At 36.7% G+C, this 11,012-nt stretch overlaps 1 protein-coding gene across 2 annotated transcripts in view; it reads left to right on the top strand.

Annotated features, from left to right (window-relative positions):
• Positions 1-578: 578 nt before the first annotated feature.
• Positions 579-11,012, top strand: part of LOC310893718 (uncharacterized protein) — a 59,716-nt gene continuing 49,282 nt past the window's right edge. The window contains exons 1-3 of one of the 2 annotated variants that reach the window (XM_083823054.1): positions 579-1,854; positions 4,389-4,498; positions 4,646-6,535. In XM_083823054.1, the coding sequence (XP_083679180.1) occupies positions 1,791-1,854; positions 4,389-4,498; positions 4,646-4,834 (363 nt within the window). In that variant the 5' untranslated portion in view covers positions 579-1,790 and the 3' untranslated portion in view covers positions 4,835-6,535. Of the gene's footprint in view, positions 1,855-4,388; positions 4,499-4,645; positions 6,536-11,012 lie in introns of those variants that run through there. The other variant, XM_083823055.1, reaches the window with a different exon arrangement.

The raw sequence follows: 11,012 nt of genomic DNA, 5'->3' as shown, positions 1-11,012 counted from the left end.
TCCCACAGATAGCTAAGTAATAGGCTTCTCCTCCCTGCCACTGACACTGCAGTCTGGAGATTCATGCTAATGGAACAAAAGCAAGAGTTGAAGAAGGGGAAAAAAGAGAACATCTCAACTTTGTCAGTGTTGCCGCCTACTACAATTACTGTACACTAATTACGAAATAAATACACACAATTTTGTGTCTTGGTACATTGCACTGTTTCCTTGCTCCTAAGATCATTGTGCATAACAGTAATGGGAAGCAGTTATGAAGATGCAGAAAGCTCAGAAATCTTATTAGAATAATGAGAGATAATAATAATAATAATTCTCTAAAAGTCTTTATCCTGCAAGTGCAATCTTTCATGCTACTCAAGCTACTCCTAGAACCTTTAGAAATGAGGAGCCAGTCAGACATGGGAAGCAGAAACAGGAGGGATGATGAAACCAGCAACAGAAAAACAGATGTTCTGAGTTATCTAGAAGTTAGTGTTTTGTGTTTTTTTGTTTGTTTGTTTGGGGGAAGAGTTTGTTGGTTGTTTTTGTTGTTGTTGTTGTTGTTGTTTTCTTTTGCATGAAATAAATTGGGGGGGGGGGCTCACACAGCAGATGTGATTGATAGGCGGCAAAAGAATTCCATGATCATTTAGTATGCTGTAAACTCAAATTAGACATATAGCTTATAGTAAACTCATTTATTTTCTGACAGCTATTTTAGCCCAGGTTAGTTTATTCATAATTAAGACAAAAATGTGTAGCTTTATATAAAATAGCAATCCAATTTATTTTCAGTATTTACAGCTATATTATTAAATAGGTGAGCTATTTAAATGGTGGAGATTAATAACATATTTATACATACAATAAACAATAACAGTATGCAGCATTATTTAGGTTTGTATAGTTTTATATTTATAATATGCAGGCTACAAATGATTATAGTAATAGATAGTTTTATGCATATAACTATAGCTAAAATCTTCCTATTCCTGCTTTAGTATAAACCACTCTTTCATACAGACTAAAAGAAAGGTGGTCAAATTCACTTCAGAACTCATTTATACAAAGCCCTTGAGAGCAGTCCTAAATGACAGAGTGGTTAAACCTCAATGCCTGATAGTTTTTTATCTTCTTTATCACTACCACTGTTGTCTTCACAGTGATGATACAAAAGGAGGAAATGTACTAAAAATACAATGTGAAGTTAAAGATAAAACATACAATCACTTCCTTAATACATGCTCCATCTTGACCTTGAATAACTCAAGATCCGTCCCTCCAAATATTACATAGAAATAATATTTCTCTATCCCCAAAGGGATTAGGAAGTTGATATTACTAAGGACATGGTTATAAATCTCTTCTTGTTGATTTTTCACACAGAAAAAAAATCATTCTCTTTTTCCAACAGTGTGTATGATCATGCAGCTGGATCATAACACATAGCTAACAGCTTTAGAGAGTTAAAATGGAACTGAGCATTGCCATCCATTGCCCTGACCCTGCTCATTGCTCACACAAGATATTGCTCTTATTAATAGGCAACAGGATATGTGTCTGGAAAACATAATTTAGGAAGAAGGCAGATTTCCTTCGCATATATAATAATACACTCGATTACTGGTAAAACCAGCTTCTGGGTAAGTATGTTTTCCATCAGTAGAAAGACTGGAAAGTCATTTGACAGAACAGAGCAAAATAGGAGGTCCTGATGCAAGGCTGAGCATAGGAGAAATTGGCTGGGAAGCTGAGGAAGCATAAGGGAAGGGAAAACAAGAGAGACTTGCAAATTGCACAAGTAGAGAATGAAGCAGCAGAAAGGATCACAAGCAGAGCTGCAGGCAGAAAGCAGTTGGGCAAAGCTGAAAGGTGAGAGGAAATGTTTTGCACATGCTGAGGAGGAGGTGAAAACTGTAGGAGCTAAACTAGAGCTTAACTGAAGATATGAAACTTTAGCATGGTAGCCAACTATCTGGATGTGTATCAGGATAGTGATTAGATGCAAATGCGAAAACATCAGAGATTTGAGCATGGATGTTAAGAGTTTGAGTTGAAGAACAAGAGAGAAGTTCCAGACTATTTCTGGGCTCTTTGTAGGGGAAAGGAAGTAAAACTGGTTGAACAACTTTACAGAGAGGATATTAAGCATTTCAAGTACAAAGATATGTTAATTATCACACCAGGTAGATATTATATGTTCTGGCCTCATACTGTGGACTTGGCCAGTTGATGAAATGCTGGTGAGGCTCACAACTGTACTGTATTTTCTGTACTTTTCAAAGTTAAAATTCTGAACCATTTCTAAGCTTCTAAATGGAACATTTAGAATACAATTTTATCTTTTCAGAGCAAAATTTACACTTTCAGGCTCTACCCTGAATAAGAAAAATATTTTCTATTGAGCATTTACTTTCTCCTTTGAAGTTTAACTTCAACTCAAAACACATCTGTTTCAAAGATAAATCAAAGATGAAGCAGCAGCTTGTGTTCAAATGAAAACACGTATACTTTTATTTTTTTAGCCCAGACTTGAGGATCTTTAAGGTTTTAAGGCCTCAGTATTTAAAATTACTTCAGGACTGTGATATCTACAGGCAAACCTTATGGTGTTTTGATTCTGTGTTTTTGTTTTTGTTTTTTTTTTTTTTGTTGGGGTTCGTTTTTTGTTTGATTTTTTTTGTTTGTTTTTCAATCTACCTAGTCTTTTTAGCTCAGCAGTAGGCATACTCATTTCAGAATGACTGCTGTAGCTAAATTGGATTTTTAAAGGAGATAAGGAGCAGGGGAAATCCAAGCCAATGGTAATTAAACTTGAGTGCTCACTAGCTGTCAGGCAACCCATGGCATACATGGTATGTTACTTGGTGCCTGATAAGTTGAAAGCTGTGAAATACCTGTGTGGAGGTTACAAGAGACTAAAATTGGAAAGGTTTGTGACCTTAACATTGAGGGTGTCTAGGTCCAGAAATTTAGTTACAGATGTTTATTTGCAGCCCCAAAAGGTAATTTTTCATAACTCTAGGGGGGGAAGGAAAGAACAGCATGTGGTAATGAGGAACAATAAATTTTACCTCACACCTCAAGAAATATGGAATTAAACAACAGTGTTAAATGACAATGGAAAGGCCAAACTGGAAAATAGCGTGAGTGAGGTTGCCCCTACAAGCACTGCAGTTCATACATCGTTGTGTGCTGTCAGCAGGCAGGAAGCTATCAAGTCTTGTCTCTTTAGGCAAGTTTCTTGACAATGCTATGATTTCTTCCCAGAAGAAAGCTGGGGATATCATAATTTAGGATTTCATCCTGCAACCTTGAGTACTGCTTATTTATTTGACTGCAAGTTACAAAAACAATTTTTACTGTTTTGACTACCTCTGCAACTCAACATAATGATGACTTGAAAAAAGATTACTCACATAGTAAATGTACTGAAGTATGTACTGGGTACAGTGATATCTTTTGCCATTAGGACATCAGACTATTGTTAGCTGAGGATGACACGATTAACTTGTCATACAGCAGACCTCTGCTGAACAGTCAGTGTTAGAAATAAAGCTGAAATCCTGAGAGGGAGGACATTATTTGAATGAATTCTTAATTTGTGATCTCTTTGGTTTGGGTGATTATTTTAACAAATATAGGCACAAATAACCAGTCCAGCATTGCACGGTACAGGACAGCCAGTTCTGTACCGGGACAGTTTGACACCTATAAGTCATTTGTGTGTTTTTCTTTTACGATTTGAATTTAAACAATGCATAAGATTTGTGCTAGTTTTCTTCACAGATATATATGCAAACACATAATGATTCATGTACACCACCTCTAAGACAGGGGTTGTCTAGATTGCACTATTTATCTCACTTAATCAGGAAACCTACCTGTCCTAAATGCTGTATTAAAACAGCTGGAGATTTAAATACTTAGTACCTAATAAAGAATAGCAGTCAAACAAGCCAGAGAACATTTTTACAGAGGTCATCCAGTATTCAGTGCTCATTACAGAATCAGAGAATGGTTGAGGCTGAAAGGTACCTCTGGAGGTCATCTGGTCCAACCCCCTGTTAAGCAGAGCCACCTACAGCAGGTTGTCCAGGACCATTTCTGGATGGTTTTTGAAGACCTCCAAGGAGGAGATTTCACAGCCTCTCTGTGCAACCTGTGTCAGTTCTCCATCATGCACACAGTAAAGAAATGCTTCCTGGTGTTTAGACAGAACCCCTCATGTTCCAGTTTATGCCCATTGCCTCTTGTCCTGGCACTGGGCACCACTGAAAAGAGACTGGCTCCATCATCTTTTCACCCTCTCTTCAGTTATGTACATATGTTGATGAGATCCCCCATCAGCCTTCTCTTCTCCATTCTGAACAAAGAGAGTCCCAACTGTCTGTCTTTCCTCACAGGAGAGATGTTCCAGTCCCTTCATCATCTTGGTAGTCCTCCATTGGACTTTTTCCAGTATGTCCAAGTCTCTTTTGTACTAGGAGGTCCAGAACTGGACACGGCACTCCAGGTGAGGCTTTACCAATGAGGAGTAGAGGGGAAGGATCACCACTCTTGACCTACTGGTGATACTTTGCCTAATGCAGCCAAGAATACCACTAACCTTCTTACTGGCAAGGGCACATTGCTGATTTGTGTTCAACTTTTTGTCCATAAGGATCACCAGATCCCTTTCTGCAAAGCTGCTTTCCATCTGGGTGGTCTCCAGCATGTACTGGTATCTGGAGTTGCTCGTTCCCATGTGCACAATTCTGCACTTCTCCATGTTGAACTTCATAAAGATCTTGTCAGCTCATTTCTCAAACCTGTCAGGGTCCCTCTGGATAGCCGCACAGCCCTCTGGTGAGTCAAAATTACACAATTCAAGAAAATGTTGGTCCATTCATAGAGATTTCTCAAAGAGAAAAAGCAGCACAGTTTTCTGGTAAGTGCATGAGAACGTCTATTTACCAGTCCCAAGATGGGTATGCACATTTATCTAGCTTATTCATCCACAAATATTTCAGCACCATTGACCTACCTAGACTTGTAACAACAAATTCACAGTATCTGGAATTCCATTAAATCAGTGGCAACCCACTCTGACACTGCTTATGTTTGATTTCTTCCAGAGATGATTCAGAGTTTGAGAGCAACTTTTACTTTAATGTTTGTTTTTCATACACATATAAGCTCAGTAGTTCAATCTCTCTTCTGTCTCCTGAAATTTTCCTGGTAACAAATATTTTCCTTTCTGTTTGGTTTTAAAAAATACAGCCTGTGTTCTTGGAAGTAGAAAGAGTACGTGGATCTGTCCTCAGTAAAGTGTTTGCTCTGGGTGTTTCAATTTAATAACTCAGTCAATTGAAACTCTTGTTTTTGAAAATGTAAATAAGATCAGTCACTGGCACCTGAAATAGACTCCTGGAGCCTTTCAGTGTTTTAAAGATGTCACCTTCATTCTAGAAATTTGATTGCAATTAATGTTGCAATAAGTGATCTCGCAGCCTAAGTTATTTCAGTGAAAAGATAAAGAACAATTCCCTCTTTTTTTTTTCCTTTTCCTTCACTTGCTCCCACAGTCTTTTTTTTTTTTTTTTTTTAACCTCTGCTTCATCCACTTATTATATATTCCACTATAGCAAACCATAAGCATAATCACAACACTGGGCAGAGCAAGATTGCATAATTTATCCCCTCTCTAAATATTCAAATAAAATATATGGAACATGTAACTATTGAATATTTATTAAAAAAAAAAAAAAGACGAAGAAATAAGAAAGTTGGGGTGCTGTGAACCAACTAAACTAGAAATAAGTACTTCTTTCAGAAAATGTAAAAAGTCAAGATTCCATCACGTATTTAAACCTGAGTACTTCAATTCAAGTACTTCAAAACTGCAGGATGGCTCAAGAATGATGGTGTCTTATTTTTACACTGAAAATGGCATACTTTCATTTCTTTTTCTTTTCAGCAATCTGTTTCTCCTCTCCCCTTAATCCAGCCACAAACTTTCAAGAAGAAGAAGTTTTATTGTGATGTATAATATACTAGTTAAAATGTACTAAAACAGATCATATTTGAACTTAATTCTTTAAGTTCCAGAAAATGTAACAAAATAGAAGGCAAAGTTCAAAGAGAAAATGTCTCTCTGGGGAAGATTACTTTTAATTTCCCCTTCTGCCTTGGAGAATTTGAACCTTAGCTTCCGATCTTCTCCGATAATGTACTAAATATATCCAATCCCACACAGAGGTATAATAAAATTTGCCCCAGTTCTTGTTAATTATACCCCTAGATGACTTCACTTTCAGCAAGAGGAAATTTACCTAAAGTTGATGAACTGTACCCTGTTGGAATAGTAATTGCTACTGAAGTGTCTATTACATATTCACTGACCATCAGAAGTAGTGAAACCAAATATGTAATTCACTGAAAAATATTTTCTGCTTATGAAAGCACTTCTGTTCTTAGTTCACGAAGTTTACTCTCTTTACATGCTCATTTTGTAGGTATCTCAGTTTGACAACCTGATGGTCATCTTCAGTAACAATATTCACTCACTTAAATTTCCTCAAGCAACAAATTTATTCGCTGGCTTTTAAGCTGTAGAAAACAAAATAATAAGCAGTACTGCAGCGTGTCAGCATCCACCTATTGGACAGCACTGGTGAGAAATGCACAACACCCCATTCACAGGGAACACAAGTTCATAATGCCTCTGAAAATTAATGATGGATTAATACTATTTTTTATAGTATTATCTTTTTCCTTCTTAACTCTTTTGGATGTGAAGTTCTATGACTCAGGTAGAGCTCACCCACCTTACTGACATGTAGGTCAATTCATTATAATGCAGTCTTATCAAGAGAAAAATCTCTCTGTATTTTTTCTCCACCTAAGAGTGCTCATACAATAAACCCTAGCCAGATGCAATTCTCACCATGACTTGTAGCCATCGAGCCCTGTGCTGAAGATGGCAGTGTTTATCCCATGGCCTTCACTGTAACCTTTAATAGCTATGTAGTAATTATTTCTCTGCTGCAAATACCCCTTTCCTAGCTTGCTCACTTCACCACATTTCCTTCTGAAGGCCCCAGGGAGTTCTATTCCTTTACTGCAGTCAACAGTCCTATCTGCTGTCCAAATTATAAAAAGGCTGCTTGTTCAACTTTGTCATTGTCTCTCTGTAACATCCTTGGTTCTTCTGTGAAATAGTCTCTCTGAGATTTAGCTCTGATACTAGATTAAAAGAGTGAACAGAAAACAATGTAGCTATGTTTTATATTTGTTTTCCTGTTTCAACAAAACAAATAATAGATTCTTCGTTAAAAAAAATACCACAAAATATTATGTACCCTCTTTCTCCTCTTCTCTGTACCTTTTATCAAATATTCTTCACAATATTGAAATGAAATAATCCATTCACAATTCAGTCAATGTCATCTAGGGTGTCTATATTACCTTCTCTCTGTGTAAGTTCTCTTCATGCAATCTTGCTGACTTAGTGGGTAGGAAATCCACATGAATAAACCCAGAAATGTGACCAACCAAATAAGTCAGGATGCTCTCTGAAGTGATATATTACAGTGGTGTATTCCAGTCTGTGCAAACTATGTACCCTTCTTGTTTCCATACTGAATCTGTTCACCAGCCCACTCTGGGAATGGTTTCCCTAGTAAAAGTCTGTGATAGAATAGGCTTTTGCTCATTCTACAAGCATTTTGGAATACGCTGGGGATGTGGATTTTTAGTAAATATAGAGGCAAACATGTCCAAAAGAAAAACTTAATCTGTTTCAGATTGAAGAAATACCTGGACTGAATTTATACATAGTGAAAGCAGCCTTAGGAACCAGGGTACCCATAACTTCATCAAGCATTCAGTGCCTGTCACACAAATACTGACAGTGGCACCATCTAATAATAGCCATGTGATTCAAAGATGATGTTTCACTGGAAGTAAAAGTGGGCATTATTTTAGAGAACTGACATGGTAATCTGATTTTATTTTATGTTTTGGCACCAAAGCACATACTTTCAGCCTGCCAAAATTCCCTATCTATAGAGGAAAGACAATAATTCCTTTTGCCTGTTCCCTTCAACTCACCTACCCTCCAATTTAGACCATGAGGTCCCTGGGCTGCTTGAATACACAAAATTGAGCATAACAGGGAGTAATAATAGTGTTTACTCAAAGTATTGCATCAAGTGCTGGCTTTATGTGGCTGCCTTGTAAAACATATTTAGCATAGAACGGTTTATCACATTGCATATCTCCACACTATATTTTCAGCCTTTTTACCAAGGCAAAATGCATTAAGGCTAGCAATGGCTGTGAATTCCTAAATTGTCTTATTCACTTTCAGCAGTATACTTTACACTGTTCTCTAATAAACTGGGCTGACTGTCAAGAAAATATAGAGGCAGAGTAACAAGGGTCATGTCACTATAGTGCTCAATAACACCATTATCTATCCAGCTACCTTTCAAGCTAATTTCCTCTACTTTTATGCTCACCCTATATCTTTTCCCCCTAAAATTTGAGAAAGCTTGAATTTTGCCTAGCTCCACTGTGTTACTTTTTATAGAGTGAGCAACACAACATAACTGGAATAATTTCTGCTGTTGTGTCTCTACTTCCTTCTCCTAACGAGAATTTTGAGTTTCAATTTAGGAACATAGTAAGGAAAACACAGAGACAAATTCTTCTGACTGAGCTAGCTGAAATTAGTAGAGATATATCTTCTCTAGCAGATTTTTCTGTTAATTTGTTTAAGCCACTGTTCCATTTCTGTAGTTCAATTATACAAAGGTTTGCACATCCTTACTCATATATGGGAGATGGAACTAGTGCACTGTTGTGTTTGAAACCTCTGTTGATAAAGCAATTGTGCAGGGTCCAGAAGTTTCAGAATATAACAGTGAGTTTTATCACTTGATTGAATCAGAATATATTTTCTCAATGTTAAACATTACTTCAATTACAAGACTACATATCTCATGCAAAAGACTTTTAATACTTTGATCCTTTCAGACCTTAATGACCTTACTCCTTGTTTCCTTAGTCATGCTTTGCTGGACCTCATCCCAATTCCCTCTCTCCATCTTACAATTAAATTTGGGAGCTTTAAATGCCCCACTTGTGTGATTTATTTTTCCAGTCCAAATTATTTGAATGAAAAGGACCTCTGAGAACCTAAGTCACTACAGAAGCTAACTTTCTTGCTCTTCATACAGAAGAGCAAAGGATCTCTTCATACTGCTACAATGACACTATGAGCACTCTTTTATCTACATTAGTCTATTCTAGATTATGGTTGAGCACAGATCCAGCAAACCTCAAACACAGGTTGCAGTTCTTCCTGCTACAACAGCACAAACTACTAGACTGAGTTTATCTTGTCAAAAAAAAAAAAAAAAAAGCCAAGAATACTTTGACACTCTGAACAAGGCCTCATATTCCATAAAGTGTTTTGTCCTGTATGGATGGCATGAGAAGTACTCTCTAGAACCCTGGCTTTCCAGAGATCATAGCTTTTTTTTTTTTTTTTTTTTCCTGTGTGTGTGTGTGTGTGTGTGTGTGTGTAAAATTAGAAAACATAGGACTGGGTGTTTGTATCAGTTTGCCTGACGTGGTGTCTCGAATAAGAACTGAAGTAGATGATCTCATTGCTCTTCACGATTTCATAGTCTACTGTCTGATTTTTCCATGTCTTTTAATGTTTTTCTTTTAATTTTAAACTTTTTAGTCTTTGAGAAGGTATCCTAGAACTATTGTATGTGATACATAGGTAGACAAGGAAAAGAGATAAAGGGTAGGGGAAGAGGGATGTGTGTATCAACAACAGCAGTTCTGCTTATTCATGACATGGAAGATGTTGAGTGAGATTCCATTCCAAATATTGATAGAAGAATAAAACTATTGAGAAATTGAACACAGATTGTGAAACATAAGAGACAGAATTCTTTTTAAGAAACTAATCAGGACTTTACATACAAAACTAGAACTCTGGTATTTGGAAAATTAACGAACGCTTTTCCTGAGACAGGTACAACTCCCACCAGCAGAAGATAAAAGCTCAATTTTCCTTGATGCACATACCCTCAGAAAACCACCAATGCATTTACTTAAAACAGAAAGTTTCACTTTTTTTTTTGGTTAGCTGTACTTACAACTGGTTACGGTTCAACAGCAGGGACTTAAAACACACACTTCATTTTTTAAAAAATTCCTCTTACCAATGAATGGCCTTTGAAGTAGTCCAGTCCTACAGCCCGCTAGACAAATAGAGCATTCACCAGGGAGCTCCAAGTGCAAATCCTAGCTGCTGATAAAGTGTCATAAAGCTGAGAAAATTTCCTGCTCAGTAGGGATAGCACAGGAGTTTAACACTGAAATTAATAAATCACCGTCTCAACCAAAAAAAATATAATACATTATTATTAGTATAATGTTACCTACCCTTTAGAAACTAACTTAGAAAAATTCTCAATTAAAAACATCTTTTTTTCTTATGGAGGGGCTGAAAAGCAATATTTCATCTAAACCAGAAAACTGTTTATGGATATATGTATTTTAGAAAGCAGCTTTTCTTGCGATTTTCAATTTTCTGGTGGAATAGGGACACAAGTTCATATTCCATGTGGCAGAAATACTGGAATATGCTGATTGGCTAGATCTCTTAGCTGGATGTGGTTTAATTTTTGTGAATCAGATCTATCCAAGAAAAAAGGGTAATTTAGTAAGTAATTTCATCTATAGCTCCTGAAACTTAAAAAAAAAAAAAAAACACACAAAAACAACAACAACAAAACACACCCAAAACTTAACAACAACAAAGAACAAACAAAAACCACAAAACAGCAACAATGACAAAAACATGATGTGTTATGAGCAAAGTGCATGGAGTACATGGATAAGCTGGAGACTAAGACAAAGCACAGCAATACAATTCCTTTCTACCACCATGCCTCCTTTTACTTATATATGTTTATAGGGTGCATGCACTATGCTACACAGCACTGCAATAGGTGAGGGATACC

The sequence above is a fragment of the Anser anser genome (genome assembly GCF_964211835.1).
Source record: "Anser anser genome assembly, chromosome: 2".
Classification (NCBI taxonomy): domain Eukaryota; kingdom Metazoa; phylum Chordata; class Aves; order Anseriformes; family Anatidae; genus Anser; species Anser anser.
This window is presented reverse-complemented; position numbering and strand designations above follow the sequence as displayed.